Source organism: Cyclopterus lumpus, chromosome 22 (assembly GCF_009769545.1).
Source record: "Cyclopterus lumpus isolate fCycLum1 chromosome 22, fCycLum1.pri, whole genome shotgun sequence".
NCBI classification, from domain to species: Eukaryota; Metazoa; Chordata; class Actinopteri; order Perciformes; family Cyclopteridae; genus Cyclopterus; species Cyclopterus lumpus.
In genome coordinates this window covers 18,161,231-18,179,701 of record NC_046987.1, presented here as the reverse complement: position 1 = coordinate 18,179,701, position 18,471 = coordinate 18,161,231, and the positions used below count along the sequence as shown (strand labels likewise).

General features: G+C 41.3%; 1 protein-coding gene and 1 long non-coding RNA gene across 2 annotated transcripts; one reads left to right on the top strand and one right to left on the bottom strand.

Moving 5' to 3' along the window:
* Positions 1-1,527: 1,527 nt before the first annotated feature.
* On the bottom strand, positions 1,528-6,482 carry tmx1 (thioredoxin-related transmembrane protein 1). The gene is made up of 8 exons (XM_034562709.1): positions 6,040-6,482; positions 5,559-5,674; positions 4,478-4,523; positions 3,856-3,984; positions 3,475-3,520; positions 2,837-2,938; positions 2,564-2,630; positions 1,528-2,429 (listed from the first exon to the last, which is right to left on the bottom strand). The coding sequence occupies exons 1-8, from the start codon at positions 6,243-6,245 to the stop codon at positions 2,191-2,193; spliced, it is 951 nt and encodes a 316-aa protein (XP_034418600.1). The 5' UTR covers positions 6,246-6,482; the 3' UTR covers positions 1,528-2,190.
* On the top strand, positions 6,216-17,590 carry LOC117751153. Its single transcript, XR_004611849.1, has 5 exons — positions 6,216-6,313; positions 12,401-12,534; positions 14,810-14,885; positions 16,327-16,572; positions 17,256-17,590. It is a non-coding gene; the product is annotated as an uncharacterized LOC117751153 (long non-coding RNA).
* The last annotated feature ends 881 nt before the right edge of the window (positions 17,591-18,471 follow it).

The window sequence follows — 18,471 nt, the reverse complement described above, 5'->3', positions numbered from 1 at the left end:
AAACTAAATCTGGAGTTTTTTTACGAGCAGGTACAACAGTAAAATACTGCGGACAGTGATGCGTTAATATTATATACAATCTAATAATATTATGCTGCGTAAATGATTGTCATATGAAAAATATTTTTATGGTTTAGGCCCATTTTTTTAAGTAGGATTTGATTGCAAGACTTTTACTTGTATTAGTAATGAAATATTAATGACATCTAATTGGAATACCGTTTCTTTGTTGTATTAGTATTTTCATTTTAAAGGATCTGAATACTTCTCCCACCACTGCTGCAGTGTGTTCTGTGTATTGTTATGAAATGTTTTTTGCAAATCTTTCTCCAAAAATCTGTTATTTGTAGCGGTTTCAGCACAATTTCTTTTATAGATCATTATTGAATACAAAATATGGAAGTGCACATTTGTGCCAGTTAACTGTTGAAAGCAACACAAGTGAGACTTTTTTCAGACGTAACCCTTTATTCAAAAGAAATGTTCAAACAATAAAAGGAGCTCAGAGTAAACTGTGGATGCTACAAGCCGTTAATCGTGGTCAGCTTTTTTGGGGGGTAATAAACAGCAAGAAAAAAATAATCAAAGTCTATACCAGTCATTATAATACTAATCAAAACAGCAGTGAAATGTGTATTAAAAAAAAACTAATTGCACAAACACACACACACACACTTCCCCTTCTTTCTTCACAAGACTGAAGAGGATAGAGGCGGAGCTTAGAGTGGCATGAACATTTAAAGAATACGCATACTGTGTGATACTTTGCTCAAGATCTCAGTGAGAAACCAAAGTACACAAAATATCACTTATTCAGGTAGATTAACATCAAAAGATCAGGTTTGACTTGACATTTTGAGCCAGAATGAAGAGGAGGTTCTTTCTGGTCCACAAGCAGAACCAGGACCAACAACTCAGAACCATTTAGGGGTGTCCCTAAATGGTTCCCCTCTTTCATGTTATTACAGGATGCAAAAACTGTCCTCGACAACACATCTGTGTTAATTAAGTAAACGGCCCTTAATAATTAGAGAATCACAAGTAAACATTATTAACACAAAATTAAACATAACATCCCGTCGGCTGATTGCTTGGTACATTATGGGGACTTGCAGCATCTACAGAATATTCACCCGGAGTGAATGTTTTTTTTTTTTTAAATTTAACATCAGCATCCACCTACAAACTGGTCGTGTGCTGCTCAGTTAAAGTCAACATTTGTGTGCGATTGCCGAGTACAGCACAAACGCCATACGGAAGGCTCCCGCCCCATAATGCACCTGTGCCGCCTGGATGCACACGTTAGACAGACCGGGGGGAAACTACTGGGCTGAGATTTATAAAAAAAAAAAAAAAAGGTATAGTTCTGAAGATCCTCATGAAATTAAACCCCGTTTGTTACTATCTTTTATTCTCTGCATTTTAAAAATGATTTGCGGCGGAGTGGATTTAAGTTGCCTTCGTTGATTACCAGCCTCACTGCTTCTCCTCTTCTGTTGCTGCGACTTCACAATAAAAGCATTCAGGTGGAGAAACTCAGGGTTGCTTTATTATGGAGGAGTCACGGGAGAAATGTATCGACAAAATAACACGGTCATTTACTACCGGATCAGTTTAAAGTCAGGTAGTAATGCAACAAGTTGTTAAAGCTCGCCGTTATCACATTGGTACGTTGGGTCAGGGTAAAATATATATGAAACTTAAAATAACATAATAATGTATACATTAGCTTTTAAGCAATAAAAATGGACAAAATAAACCTCAAACACAAGCCTGGTATAATAATTCTGAGATAAACATAATAAAACACACATCTTTTTTTTAAAAATGATGCATAGCATAAACAACATTGCAAAATCCAACTCTACTGCACTTCATACCTAAACCTCAGCCAGGCCATTTGAGTGGAAACGGGTGTCTGGAGTGTTTTTGTTTTTTTTGCTGTTTCCAGGTGCAGCTTGCTGCTCAGGCGGAGAGAGTCTAAAGCGCTCCTGTTAAAAAAAAAAAAAAAAAGGAGGGAGAAGAAAAGAAGCGAGGTGTTTTGGGGGGCCCAGAGGAGGAGAAGGGGAGGTTAGGAGGAGGGGGTTGAAAGACTCCCTGCTGTAAACACTGCTGCTCGGGGACCGAAGCTCCCCCGACTCTGTTGACTCCACGATGCTCTTCTCAAACTAGAAGGAACCATGAGACTCCCTAGGAGTCCTCGCCATCTTCCTCCTCACGGTTGCCCACCACTCTCTTCCTCAGAGCTTCGTCAGTGAACCCGTGTCCCTTAGGTTCTGGGCGGCCCTCTGGGGACCCTCTCCTCCTCCGCCTCCAAACCTCATCCTCGTCCTCCTCCTCGTCGTCTTCATCGTCGTCTTCCTCGCCGTCGGCCTCATGCTCGTCCTCTTGCCGTTGGATTAACCTTGCCTGCTCCATCGTCTGTTTTTCTGCAGAATAACATTTAGAACAACAGTCAGTGACCATTAACAAAACCTGACGAGTAGCAAATGGGTGCTGTGTTAATGTTTATGAAATGTATGTTTCGTAAAGCAGGATTTATTATGCTGTTAAAAAAACTCACTCTGGTAGTAGTCTGAAGAGGAAATGCGTCGTGAGGGGAAGGCAAAATCTGCTATGAAGACCAGTAACTGCAGAGACAAAACAATAACCATTAATTCAGACTCGATGAACGCCGTAATGCTGCGTTCACAACAAAAGCGAAAGCCAAATCAGCGCCGAGATGCCCGTCATCACTTGGCGAATATTCACAAAGCTTTTGGTGTGAACGCAGCTTAAGAGTCACAACAGCATCCCCGTTATTAAAATCATGAAAAGGTTCTGCACGAGTACTCACCAGTCCCAAAGCAAGGCCAGAGAACAGAGTGGCCAAACCAAAGATAATGTAAGACCCCCACACCGGAATCCCCAGCTGCTCCGTCATGTAGTTATGACAGCGCTGGAAAACACAAAAACATGTGTACTTTAGCCTGCAGATGGACGGTCGATAACAGCAAAGCTATAGTGCAAAATGCATCAAAAAGCCAGAGTTGTCTTCTCATTATGAAGAACACCTTCACTGTGGTTTCTTTTGACTCCATCTCACATACAACCTCCAGCTGCCAGAAATATTCAGTGAAGGACTAAATGTGTATTAATGCGCAGCTGAAAACAGTGCAATCATTTCCACCTGTTTTCTGTAAAGTTTGCTAAAAAGAAGAAAATGTAAACTAGACGGACTAACATGTTGTTTGTTAAAAAAATAAATAATAAAACCCTGAGGAGGATTCACTCTTCTTTCCGGCAATATGTATTGTCTAATGTGTTCATGTGTCTACCTTGTATCCTGGAAAACTAAGTCGGATTCCCTCTTGCGATTTCAAACTGAGCTGCACAGTCTTCTTTGAATGGACCGTGGGAAATGAAATAAACACCGTGCTACATATAACAACCTGTTGACGGAGAGCACCACCAGAGAGTAAAATATTCACTTACCCGGATAAACATGGAGAGCTTGAACAAAGCGGACATTGAATTCATTCTGCCAAAAAAGGAGGAGGAAAATGACGGCATGAAATTTAATACGGATTTGTCAAACTGACATCACTTCAGAGCCTAATCATGAAAAATGGAGACGGGAGTGGGTGTTTGTGGTTCTGCTTTTAAGCCAACAGAGAAGACACTAAGAATAGAACTAATAGGGCTGGTAACTGATGTTTTCTGTATCACTGTGTGTGTCCTTAGGGCTGGGCAATATCAGTCTTAATACATTTAATGATAACCAGAAGAGCGTCTTTTGATGTTTGTATGGAAATGGGAAATAAGCCCCGTGTAACACATCATCAGCATCATGATCAGGTAGCTGTGAATACTCACAGAACCGAAGATGGCCCGAACCAAGATGAAATCGGCTCTACTGCTTTCCACTTCTGCTCATCGACAAAACTGAGGAAGTCGTCTTTAGTGCGAGCTCCCTGGTACTTCCTGAAGACGCCATCTTTACAGCTAAAACACAAAACATTTTAGGAACATTCAGTGTTTTGATCCACCAAACCCTTCAGGAGATGACCCAAAAGCACCTGCTTCACCACCCTGTTTTATCCAACTCTGTCACTGACTCAAAGATTATTTTTCCTTTTTCAATTTGGGATTATCATTACTTTTTCCAACTTCTTGTTATAGATTAATTAGTTATTTAGAATAAATCATAGATCGATGACTCCATAGAGATAAGTTGCATCTGCTTAACTGAAAATAATTGAGATATGTATATTATGCTAAACCCCAACTGTGGCATATTTCAGAAACGCACATTGCATTTATGCTAACAAATTAAGATTTAACGCTTATGTTAAAGCAAACAACACGTAATCTTGATGAGCTAAAAGTACATTATAAACCCACTATGATGATGACGCACATCCGTGTTACATACACCACAAGCAGCTACACGCAAGAGGAAGCAACGAAAAAACCCACAGAATATCTAAGAACTTACTGGTAAATAGTAGGAAGTGAAGTGATGATGAATCGCCCACTCAGACCTTACACAGAGACAAGACAGAGTACAGTTAGTGTGCAGGAAGGAACGGTTTGAAATGTCTTTCAGTTTAGAGTCAGACTTTGCAGATAGGACAAATTAATATTTGCTAGCAGCTCCTCTGCCACTGGCTTAAAAGAATGATTCACAGAGCTGGGGAAAGAAAAAAACCCATTAAAACACGATACACTGTAAAAATAAAGAGGCCCTGAGGTGAATATCAAGGTGTAAAAGCTCATTCAGATCTTTCTAAAAGGTGTCATATTGAAGGAAGAAATTTGCTGCACTGTTGACCAAAAATAAGTGTTTGAGTCAATATTTTGAGAGTCGGCATGTGACCATTGTTCATTCGGGTGTTTTGAGACAATTCAACAACCAAATCACAAGCGACTGAACTGACACATCCACCAATCTGATAGAAACTATCTGGGGGTTTTGTACCTCGGTAAGTGGCCTTATGTTGCCTTCAAGACACATGCAATGGCCTCTAACTCCTGAACCACACTGACATTATATACTATCAAGAATGTGGTTATGGTCCCTTTGATACTTCTGTTTGTTGGGGGGAAAAAAAATGGTGGAAAATATTTGAATTGTGCATCCAATGTTTGGTTTATCTTTAGCAAATGATGCACAATTACACTCCAGTTGTCAGTTTATTAAGTCCATATCTTTTCCATAAATCCCACCTTCAGGAAGGTTCTAGTGAAGCTTTTTGTTGACTGAGTCAGAGGGCTGTTGACTCAACAATAAGGCCATGCTAGTGGCTTTGGTTGTAATGCTATTGAATACAGATCCTTCCTAATAGGGTGTCTGCTTTATAGACAGCATATTAAAAAACAGACTATAAAACTTCTGACAGTTTCAACAACACAAATAGACATTACAGGTTTACTCATGTGGTGTTTACCGCAGAGCTGCTGTGTGGTATGAAAACGCATCAAGCCCTGCTGTATTTGTGTTTTGTAGGAGTCAGTGTAGCTAGCTAGCTAGCTGGGGCTAGCTAGCTAGCTAGCTGCCAGAGGTGATTCAAGCCTACCGGGCTGTTCCGTCACGTCCACCTTGGCTATGTTGACCCCCATGTCCTCCCCCCAGTCCGCGAACTCCTTCCACGCCGCCTGGAGCTGCTGACACGCCGGACACCAGGGCGCGTAGCTGCGGGGGTATCAAGTTTCACGAGTAAAAAAAACACATATAAAAACGGCACAGTCACGTTACACACGTTAATTACCGAGAGGGCACGTTGCAATGTATTGACGACCCGACTGTGTGCGTTTATTAGCGAGTTTTCTCAGCCAACTGGCGAGCATGCGACTCTGTAGTAAGTCGGCTAGCTCGGTAAAGATGGCAGCGGTTTAGCTTAGCGAGACATTCAGCAACGTGTCTAAATTAGGGAGCAAATAAGATAATAAACAGGAGAGAGCATTAAGGCTCGAGTATGACCGGGACACCGGTGAATCTACGAGCTCAAAAGGAGCTCATGCTGAAGTGACAAGCTCAGCCGTTAGCCGGACACTGACAATTCAATCATCCATTCTCCCGTCAGGATTTCCTCCCACGTCCCGTCGGTCACTTCTCGGAGGCTGTCCAGCTTCGCCGAGACCGGCGGCGACGTCAGATACACCGCCAGGAGAAAACAGCACATCCACGAGCGGTGTTTCGTCGGCCGCGTTAAAAAAAACATCGTCGAGTCCGTGTCGCCGCCGCCAGCTAGCGAGCACGCCATGTCTGTCCGAGCTGCGAGGAGGAGATGACCCGCTCACTTCCGGTGTGCGGCCCAACGGTCGGCGTCAGGTGGGTTTTGCGTTTTAACTGTGTGTGTGAAAGTCTGGATGTATCTTCAGGAAATATGAATATATAATTCGCACTTATCAAGTGTTCTTTGTTAAGTTAAGTCGTTAAAAAAAAAGAATAATAAAAAAAAAAAGTTGGAGATGCAAATGTTGCGTAAAGGTGCGCAAGTAACGTGCGCAGGAGAGGTTTTTCCGGTTGAGTGATGACTTATTCACATCAGAGTGAAGTAAAGTAGCTTAACAAGTTTATAAAATAAGAAGTGCTCTATTTGATTCATATTTATTGTACACGTGTATGACCAGCAGGTGACGTTATCGTCTCTAAAATAGCTCTGGGCGAGGGAGCTAGAGCTGTTGCGCCTGAGAGAAGACGTCATTAATGTTTATGTAATGTAGTATATCTATAGACAATGATGTAAGAAGTATTCAGAAGTAAAAGTAGCAGTACAACACTATAAAAAAAACTGCAATTAAACTCCTACTTAAGTAAACGTACAAAATGATTAGCATCAAAGTATTCATTATGCAGAATGGCCCATTTCAGAATAACATAAATGATGTTATTGTATTATAATTATTGATGCATTAATGTCTACTTTACTTAACTGTTGCAGCTGGTAATGGTGGGGGTAATTTTATTTACACTACATGCTGCTGTGTAGCTTAACCTATAATAATATATCAGTAGACAATATAAAGTAGGAGAAAAGAAGACTCTGCAAAAAAAAAGAGGAAAATACTAATTTACAACCCATTACAACTTCTGAAAACTGAAGGTGACATCATCAAATGTCTTGTTTATCAACAGTCAAAAAACAAAAGACATGAAACATGACGATACTCAATTATATCTATCGATCAAACCAGAACCAGAGGAGACCAACCAGCTCGTCTTAAAGACATGTCTTAAAGACATAAAAACATGGATGACCTGCAACTTCCTGATGTTAAACTCAGTCAAAAGTTATTTTACTGGGCCCTGAACACCTCAGAGATCAATTATCTGGTGATATGGTTTCTCTAGATGGCATTGCCCTGGCATCCAACACCACTGTAAAGAATCTCAGCCTTATCTTTGACCGGGACTTGTCCTTTAACTCCCACATTAAGCAAATCTCAAGAATTGCATTTTTTCATCTACGTAACATTTCAAAAATCAGGCACATCTTGTCTCAAAAAGATGCAGAAAAGCTGGTTCACGCGTTTGTTACTTCCAGACTAGATTACTGCAACTCCTTATTATCAGGCTGCTCTAATAAGTCTCTTAAGTCCCTCCAGTTGATCCAGAATGCTGCAGCTCGTGTACTCACAAAAACTAAGAAAAGAGATCACATTACTCCTGTATTAGCTGCTCTGCACTGGCTCCCTGTAAAATCAAGAATCACATTTAAAACTCTTCTCCTCACTTACAAAGCCTTGATTGGTGATGCACCATCATATCTTAAGGAGCTTGTAGTACCATATTGCTCCACTAGAGAGCTGCGCTCACTAAATGCGGGGCTACTTGGTTCCTAGAGTCTTCAAAAGTAGAATGGGAGCCAGAGAATTCAGTTATCAAGCTCCTCTCCTATGGCAGACACAGTCACCTCATTTAACAGTAGACTTAAGACTTTCCTCTTTAATAGTGCTTATAGTTAGGGCTGAATCAGATTTGCCCTGGTCCAGCCACTAGATATGCTGCTAAAGGCTTAGAGGCTGCTGGGGGACCGTTTAGGATACACTGAGCACCTCTTGTAATTTGTGATTTTGGGCTATGCAAAATAAACTGAATTGAATTGAATAAAAGCAACACATTTCCATTCCAGAAGCTGAAACTGGAGAATTGTGGTAATTTCTCCTTGAAAAAAATGATCAAATTTGACCATTAATCAATCTGTAAATCAAGGTTTCAAAGTGCAGATTAATGGCTTTATGCTCCTGAAAAATGCTGATAGCAAGTAGTAATCAAGGATTAGATCCAAGAGGAACTGTGTCCTCTGCTCAGTATCTTCAAAGCTGCACGATCAAAGCGTTTTTTCCCCATTTTGCATCTGCACATGCGAAAAACCCCACGCAGAGCGGAGTGAAATCCATTTGATTTGACCTAGAGGTGAAGTGCAATCCTATTAAGACTCTGCCTTCTAAGTAATGTCAAGCTATATTCTCCTCAGCATTTATTTTTTTTGTCTAAAAAACGTTTAACCGTTAAGTAAATACCCTCCATCGATCCAATAGTTTCCTGTCACGTTTCTGTGTTGCCTGAACCACTTGTACTCCTTTTAAATGCGATAGTGATGGGTCAACTTGTCTCTGTCCATATATATGAAAGTTCTTTAGCGGTTAGATTTAGACTTTTTCAATTTATTTAATTTAATTGATGTATTATTAAAGCCTCCTTATAACTTTGTAATAAATGTGTCTTTACAGAATTTTTTTACAATTAAATTCTTTAAGAAAAGAACCGCTTTAAGTATGCGATTAAGTCTGTCGACCTTCATTACACGGCATGTGAATCTCAACCTGACCTTTGACCCGCCCCCCGTGCTTCACAATCTTTCTGGCTTGTGACCCTTTTAAAACCAAAACGATTTCTCCTTGCGACCCCTTCTCATTGGTGGCAAATATCTACCAGTTGTACCAAAGAGAGACAATCAGCGAGTAGTTTACCAGAAGAAAGCAAAGATTAGAGGTTAAGATGAGGTCAATGAGGGTGATAGCAGACGCCCGGCAAAAAGCCTGAAAGATCATGAACATAAACTGACGGCTAAACCTTAAATTGAGTATAAACCTCAATGAGCTTCTTTCTCAGGAGGGTCCCAGGGTATCTCCGGCTGTTTTCTTTAAGAGAAAATAGACCACAGACAGAGCCCAGGATGAAATGCTGCTGCCAAAACATTCTGTGTGCCTACAAATCTGTTGTCCGCTCTCATTGAGAGCTTGCTCAGTGTTTGTGCTCACTTACTTTGTCACTCACGAGCCTCCATCTTTGTGTGTGTGTGTGTGCAGAGAGAGTCAATCATCCTGCCTGGGTTCTCTCTGCATGAGAAGGTTTCACTCTGAGTGAATCTGCAGAATGAGAGCAGTTATTATCGCTGGGAACCTGCAGGCTGATTGCAATGGCAGCCAGTTATCAGTGCACCTCACACTCTAAAAATACCCCGCGGATGACATCCTTTTGTGCCCCTACCATCGCCCCCTTTTCTCCAGCCATCAGCTCTGCTCCACTTACAGCGCAAAAATGAATCTCCTTCCTGCTCGGCAGTCCTCTGCTCTCCTCCTTCAACTTAATGTGTCAGTGAGGGAAATAAGTTGGGAGTTGTTGTGCTATTATTACGTGTTGTTCTTTCAAACTCTGTAACTGTGCTCAGGCAGGAAGACTGCGACATGTTCTCTTGTTTTTGTGGTCGTGTTGCTTGGTCCGACACCTTTTAGGTCCAAAGAAGAAACAAATATCTCGACATTCACGGGATGAAGAGCCATGAAATTTAGCACAGACGTTCACAGATTGGACCCTTTTCATCAGATTGTTTATGCCTCTGACACTGACGATGCCTTCGAGTGTTGAGAGTTTGTCTGACGCGAAAAGATGTTGCTGCTCACATGAACAAACAAGCACTCTGCTGTGGAAGATTGTTCTAATTTTACATTTAATTTGCTGCTGATTAAACTGTCGATGGCTGGCCAGAGGCGGATTGTTGCCATGGTTACAGCTCAGCTACAGTGCAGCCTGTGGATGCAGTTACATACAGACAGTAACGTAGAACTATTTTTCCTTTGGAATATTTCTCTTTGAGTGTGAGTTTATATGTAGCTTAGAGTTGCAATATACGGGATTAAGATTCAGCAAACAATGTAAAGATATAGTGGAGTTTGCAATGTTAGCACAGGTAGCTCACACAAATCTCTTGTATATATATGTATGTGTGTGTATATGTATATGTATATATATATATATATATATATAAATAAATATACACACAAACTGCAAATCTCTTGTATGTATGTATATATATATATATATATATATATAAATAAATATATATATATCAATAAATATATATATATATATCAATAAATATATATATATATATAAATAAATGTGTGTATATATATAAAGAAATATATATATATATATATATATATAAAGAAATATATATATATATATATAAAGAAATATATATATATATATATATATATATATGTGTATATATAAGCAAAACCATGCCCACATTTATAGAGGATTGACTTGTATACACAATAATTGCTAAATTTATTGGTGTAATCCAATACCACATAAAACGTCTCAACAAAATGCAGCTTAATCTCTCTCAGAAGACAAAACTCATAGCCCAAAAGGAAGCACAGCGTAGGAAATTCAAAGAAAGATCTCCACTGTAGTAGAAAATATAGCAATGTAATTACAATACAACAATAGGATTACACTGCAGTTGGTGCAACACTTATTTAACAAATCCAACGCAAGATGTTCAGTAAAATAAGTCCAAGAAACGAGTCCGGGCCAATGGAATAAATCCACTTCATAAATCCAAATGAGTTCTGCCTTGGTGTGTAGCCATGAGTGGGATAATGTTGAGATCCACAGTAATTACTGTAAAATACAATCCATCAGGGTGATTATGGTAGAAGCACAAAGTAAAGCAAAGGTCTTTAGTGCTGCACAAGTAGAGAATAGTTGAAGATATGGTTGCACCTTGTTGATGCCGCAGCGGGTGGTTTTCCATTAGAGGTCTTTGGCAACACACCTGTTCATTTGCAGCACTGTTAGTGCCTCTAGACTTAGACTTTAACCATATTAGAGCTGCTGCATTCCCGGATTTTTATGGCCCCCCCCTTTGTAAATATTCTATTGCAAACAGCCTCTTCTTCACACACACCCGGCTGATAGCAACATTGTCGTTCGTTCGGGGTCTTGTTTGTGTCCACTAGGTTCAACCCTGACTCTCCTTTTTAGCTCTGTTTTGGTCTCCACCTCCTCTAACGTAGTTGCCGAGTGCCCCACGACGTTCACCAGCACTAACTTTGTCTGCTCTGCCTTCTGGCCCTCGGCAGTTATTGTACAGTTGGTTTATCAAACTGAAAACAGCTGCCTCTTGCAGAAACCGAAGCAAGATATTAAAGTCGCAGACCGTGAATCCAAAACAATGAGCTGAGAGGTGCTAACAACGCTCCGTAATTCCGTTCGGGTCCATATAAATACAATTTATTCAGCACACCAGGTGTGTGTGTGTGTGTGTGTATGTTCTTGCCACCAGCTCAGAAAAAACCCGACGCTCTCTGCAGCAGTACGTCTGCACGAATGTGAAGACCGTCATGTTCGCCGTGCAGCTCTCAGAGGCTGTTAGCATCCGCGTGACAGCTGATGGTAATTTTGAATGAGTGATGAGTGAGAAGTGGCACAACGTGGGAGTGAGGAGGTCGAGCGTGCACTCCAATCACAGAGGAGCCTTTCAAAACCGGGGCTGCACTACACAACGCTTTACGATCACGCACGCTATAGTATAGAAGTAATAGAACCGCACATACATGTCATTCTCCTGCGTTGTCTCTCTTTATCTCGTTGTCTTTCTTTATAACACAAGGCGTCCTGTTCTTTTTGTCGTCCCTCTTTGTGGTAACCGAGTGATAAGATGCTCTCATCAACCTCATTCCCACCAGCAGCAGGCAGTTGTTTCTGAGTGATTCATCGATGAGGAACACAACACACACGCACGCACACACACACACACACACACACACACACACACACACACACACACACACACACACTAGTTGTCGAGCGTCAAACAGCTGACACATTTCAAGGTTCGCTGGTGAAAAAAAAAAAAAAAGATGGAACATCAAGCAGCTAAAGAGAAAGGTCTTTGGTGGAGACCAAAACAGAGCTAAAGGAAGAGCGAGTATTGGGTTGTCAGGATGCAAAGGGAACAGGTATAATCCAACCAAAACAAGGACTTAGGCTGTGTTTGACCATGTTGAACGTTTCCAAAACCTGTACACACACACAAAGATTTAAAAGAGACAGTGTGGAGGTGAGAACTTGTTTTTTTATTTTAACTTCTGGAACTATCTCTCTTTCTTTCATCCTAAGATGTTTCCCCCCCCCCCCGAGTGGAGCGACGAACTCCACCAGACAAAACCAGGGAGCAGAACAACAACTAAATACCAGCTGTTCCAGGTTTTTACCATCAACATCTGGAGCCACCGGAGCGGTCCTCATTACCTGTGAGATTTCATAATTTTTCTCTCATACATCTTACTCTTTCTCACAACGAGGGCTTCCTGTGGTTCAGACACATCAACACGCTTCCCATCTGTCGCTGTGACACACCGACGAGCATCATGACAACATCATTCAGTGTGGCTCACTGATATTAATTATGTGATGATATCTGTCTTGTGTTGACTAATAATGCATTTTGAAGCGTCGATTGTTTTGAAGTCAGATTTTCGGGGGCAGTTTGAATTAAAACAGGAACACCTGGTATCTGCATACCACTTTTAAAAAAAATTAGAATGACGTTTTAAAAGTCTTTTTAGAGGTTTTTAAAACATTGCAAGATTAGGTTTGGGAATCTGTTTTTCATATAGTTACATTTCACTGTTATTATTCTAAATGGCTTTTAAAGGTCCTACAATCTTAAACTTCCTAACATATAAAAGCTCTCATTTTATGGACGCACTCGGTAAGCAAAGTGTGAAATGTGAGGACGTAAAAAGTTGATCTTTGCAGAAAATGCTCCGTATTTTTATTGCTTTCTACCAATCGTCTCTCCTTCCACATTACGCTGTTATGGGGGTTTTGTCTCCGGTGTAAAATCCAAACTTCAGTAATTGCTTCTGTAACAGAAGCAAGACCTCCTGCATGTCTCATAAAAACTATAAATCACTCTGCACTACCAAACCACATTAGGGATTCTGCAACATAATGCCTTTTCTCATTTGTGAGGTTTAGTGCAAACAGTATCTGCAGTCTTCAGCTCGACCGCCTAAAGAAGTGTCACAGTGTCAAGCTATTGAACCCTCTGGCCACTGATTAATGAGTCGCCCCCCCCCCCCCCACACACACACACACACACACACACGCCCTCTTAAAGCTGCCACCGAGTTGTCATTTGTTTGCTTGTCTGAGTCACCTGAGGGGACAATGTTGGTGAACACGCCACGTTCGGATGTGCTGCACATTGGTTTGTTTTCGTGTGCATTAATTATGCTCCTCCGATCGGACCTTAGATAGACACGACTAATTACCAAACGCTCCTGTGAAAAACAAGCGTCGCTCCAATGCGACAAAAAAAGCTGAATTCATCAAAGCCGACATGGCGAAAAAAAAACCAACTAAATGACACGTTCTCAAATGCAGCATTGTGAATGCATTTTACATTTTTAATGTGGTAACAGTTAAAGTTGGGGATGCACAATTCAACTTTTTCAATCCCGATAGCGACAGTGTTTAAATTATAAGATGTATGCCTCACTGGGAATTAAGTGTAAGGCAACATCCGGTTTGACTTTAGATTTTACATTAGATTAGATTTTACTTTATTCCTCCATAGGGGGAAATTTCTTTTAAGAAATATTTTTTACAATTCAATAAAATATAATAAAATAGCTGGGCATATTACATTTAAGAATTTAAATAATAAATGTAAGTGTATAGAGTGTCTCTAAAGTAATTAGTAAAACAAATAAATAAATAGATATAAGTTTACTGAATGGTTATCTATTATTGAAATAATAAATTGTGCACCAGCGACGAAGGAATTCAACTTATTGATGCAACGACAATTTCCAGTATAAATTCCAGTATTGCATCATATAGATCAGCCCCATTTGGAGTAATATCCGATCCAGCTATTTGAGTGAGTATTGGTCCGATATCGGTATTGATATTGGACCATCCCTCGTTAAAGTTAAATCTTTCCGGCCGAGAAAGGTCTTAAAAAATGAATGAGGATTTCCTATGTTCAACCCACTTTAGTAATCTTTTTTTTTTAAATTTATCCAGTAGTTATAAGAACTTAGGAAGTAATTGACACACAAACTTCAGGATGGGTTTACGGATAGCCGGTGTAAACCAATCAGTACTGTGACGCTTTGTGATGTACAGACCATAAATTCAGGAGCTAAAGAACCACGCAAGATGGTGAACGCGCCAGTGCAATATGTGAAATTAATTTACATTAGACAAGGATGGAGGACTCCATCACCTACAGGGGAAGAAGATAAAGTTCTACCAACACTAACAGAATTCTGGCTCCAGTGAGATTAGCTGTGAGCGTCTTTACTGTAGGTCGCTGCCACAGCTGAGCACAGGTCAGTGTTATATTTGATTTCCTTAGACGCTTTAGTTTAATCCTCCCCGACGGTATTAAATGCATCTGTCTCATGGTTTGCACGTGAGCCTCTCTGTGCCTGCGCTCTCCCCACATGGTCATCTATGTTGCTCATCATCGTATGGATCGTGGTTTTATGTCTCTTCTTATGTCTCCGAGTCCAGGGAGGCTCTCCAATAAGTGATTCCCCCAGCGCTCTGAGGTTTAAGGCCAGCACCGGGAGGCCGAGGAGGGGAGGAGGTGAGGAGGGGAGGAGGAGGGGAGGCACTGGGGGTCAGCGATATTCAAATGTGATTGACTTCATCCGTCGCCCTGCTTGTCTTTGTTATATTTCACTGTGTGTACAGCGAGTGGGCTGAAGGTAAAAAAGAAGACAAAGCGGCAGAGACACACGTTCGCCGGGGTTTTGCATGCTGTCGATGAGTTCGCGGAGCGTCGGTGGTTAATAGTGCGCCGCCTCAGATGCCTCTTTACGAGGCTCTGTAAATGTGTCAGGCAGCAGCAGGGGAAAGCCAACTCCTCGGGTCCCTCTAATTGGATTTGCACGTGTGGAAGAAGGCCCGGATCCATTTGGGACTAAAAGACGTTTGCCAAGAACGGGCTCGGCTCGTTTGGGGGGTAAACATGTCGGGAGGAAGGACGGTGTGCCCAATATTAGAGATGGTTCTTACATTTGTAAGAATGCAAGCAAGAAGGTCGATCACCACCCACAAAATCTTTTTTGCCATTAAGCGCCTGCACAGGATGAGAACCTCCCCCACTGCGACGCAGCGTCCCCATTCAATCAACACCGACACATTTTTATTGTCTTGGCTTTGTACGCCTGCACATTTCATTAGAAGGACACAAGTGCAGACTCTCAAGCTCTAATTTGAAGGGGCGTTCACATCCAGTGGTGTTGATTGAGGAATTGGAACGTCAGTCGGGTTGGTCCACCACTTTGGATGAATGGCCGTGACATTTGATACAGATGTTCACGTCCCCCTCGGGATGAAATGCAATAACTTTGGTGATCTCTTGACTTTTGTAGCGCCAGGAGCAGAAAAACGTAACATGATGAAACTAAAATGGCTAACATGGTCCATTATTTCCTGCTAAACATCAGCATGGGAGGATGCTAATGTTAGCTTAAAGCACAGCCGTGTCCACCTACAGCCTCACAGAGCTGCTCACGTAGCGGACTTCCTGTTATTTGTGTCCTCCTGCAAAACATTTTGAGTTACTCGGAAGAATTACACAGAGCAAGAAACATGGAAACACACATAAAAGCACCTTTCCACTACTTTCAGGCTGCACATCATTTTGTTTGTGTAAAATGATGTTTTTTTAACCTGAATACTCCCCCTGTGATCCCCCTGAGGAGGAGAGATGCAACACAACACCAATAAACCGCTTTCTCTTCGCTCACAATGCATCTGAGCAACTTTTTTAGATGGGTCTCTTCGCACAGGCGTTCCTTTCCTGGAGAGAAATTACTTCAAAGTTCTTATTTCAGGTGTAATCAATGCTGGAAAATACATTTACTCAAGTCAATTTAATTGTCATTTACTTCATTTTAGAGTTACATTTTGCAGGCAGAATCTGGAATCATACTGTAATGAAGTATTTGTATATTACTATAAATACTGCTTTCAGATCTCCATGCTCTCTCTCTCTCTCACGCAGTTTGTTCTCCCTGCAGGGCCGTGCTGCTAAAATACCACCGATCCTGCTCATATTCATCTATAACCATCTGGAACGAGGCGCTTACTTACGTAAGGTGCATCTCCTTATTGCTAAGAATGCCCGATGCCCATGTAAGTAAAATCATTGGTGACTCACTGACAGGTGATGCTCACGCATGCCTATGCATGGTGTCTGAGAGGCAGCGAGGCTTGTGGGAGGACGGGACACAGAAGTGTGAGGAAAACGGCCTGAAAAGCAAGAGGTGGGAAGCGCTCGATGGCGTATCATTCACAGACGGACACCCACGCGGACACACACTCATCAGAAACCTTTACAAATATATATTTTCGTAACGTGCTTCCTGCCCCGGAGCAAAGTACACGAGTAGATCCTCTTCCCTCACACGAATAGGCATGAGACAGACCCCTCTCTGGACGTGAAAGGTTTCTCTTTTCATAACGTAACTGTGTTTTTCGCAAAGTAATTCATCGATTTGTGAAGACGCTGGTTTTGTGGGAAAAAAATGCCCCGATATAAAGATTGTAATGCTTTTGAAATGAGCCAACAAACTTCCAAATGAGTCACGAGCTCGTATTCAAAAGATTCAGAAATTATTTATGAAAACCAAAAAGACAACACTGCCAGTGCGTCCCAACTCTACGCTCACTATATCTACTGATATGCTAGATAGTGGAGATAAAAAAATGTACTGCCCCGTTCTGCATTAAGATGGTGCAGCTTCAGGATTTAAATGAACTTCACAGCATCTCGTTAATATGTCCCCCCCCCCCACCCCCCCATTTGTATTGTTTATTGTGTGTTTTTTTTTTTTTTTTACTGTTCTCAGGCACCATCCAGTCGTTTCTTCATGGTTTCTAGATGTCAGTAGTTCGTGGTTGAAAGAATATAATTCACAAAAGTGCCCTCTTGAATTCCCCGATGTAGATCAAATGTGATGAAGTGCCCACTGCTGTGCCATCCATGCTAGGAAGCTTCAGTGCCCTGGTGCCACACCTCATACAGCTTTCAGTTCATTCAAACAGCCTGAATTATTTATTTTTTTCTTGGATGAAAAACATCAATTAGACTCTGCTCCGCTTAAAAATGGACTTGTGCACCAAGAGTACCAGCGTTGTAGTTTTCAACCAATTGTTTAACAACTTCTCAGCTTTGGAGCCTTAATATTCATATCGCAACACAAGAAACATACACCAGGTTGGTTTCATTTCCAAAGACTTCCTTTCCTTTCGTCATGCTGGACATACAGCTTCGCCCTGTAATCTGCCCGTCAATGCAATCTTGTGCGGGGAGGGTGGGGGGGGGGGGGGGAATCGTATCACTATTCAGTGCAACACAAAGAATGCTTGAGCAAAAGCCGACATGAAGCTTCTTTTTTCTCTTTTTTTTCTCCTTTTTGCTGCAATCGGTTGCAATCTCAGTTCCTCACAGCCACACACACACACACACACACACACACACACACACACACACACACACACACACACATCTAATGCTGATGTTAAAAAATAAAATCCACTTAAAGACACAATGAGCACCGTGTTGCCAGGGTAGCTTTTGGTGAATCACTGTGCTTTTTTGATGCTGTTGAAAAAAGGATTGCTGAATCGTTCGATGTTAGTTGTACTGAACTCCGATCGAAAGCTCCAGTATGAAGAAAAGAACAATGTGCATATGCATGTACAGGCAAGTAAGCACATTAACTGTTCCTTTACACTTTTATTTCAAGTCTTATAAAATAACATTAAAGTGAAATATGTATGAAACCTCAGATTAAAACTAAACCTCACATGCATAGCGTACTGCATGTATACTCCCTAATATTAGACCAGGGGAGGCCTATACTGTAGGTGGCATTCTAAAGCTTTCAGTGATGCTCCGTGCTGTCGTGTCAAGTGCATTAACGGAGAGGTTTTCCAACATACTCTGCTGCCTTTGGCCCCATTTGAGCTTCTAATTTAGAGCACTTTGCCTCTCGAAAAGGACGGGAAAAGCTCCTTGTGTTTAAAGGTTGACTCGGCCCGCGTGGCTCAGTGTTTAAAAGGAACATTCCGGTGTTCTTCAACCTCGGTATGTCGTTTAGATCCTGAGCGACATAATAATGAATTAGTAAAATGACACTGGATGTAAAGCTCGATGTGGT

Bases quoted from the DNA above. Each gene is read 5' to 3' on its own strand.
- tmx1 (XM_034562709.1), bottom strand. From the start codon at position 6,245: ATGGCGTGCTCGCTAGCTGGCGGCGGCGACACGGACTCGACGATGTTT. The intron at 3,521-3,855 runs GTGAGTATTCAC...CTTTTTTGGCAG, and splicing joins TTCGGGCCATCTTCGGTTCT to AATGAATTCAATGTCCGCTT. The intron at 2,939-3,474 runs GTAAGTGAATAT...TGTGTTTTCCAG, and splicing joins AGCTCTCCATGTTTATCCGG to CGCTGTCATAACTACATGAC.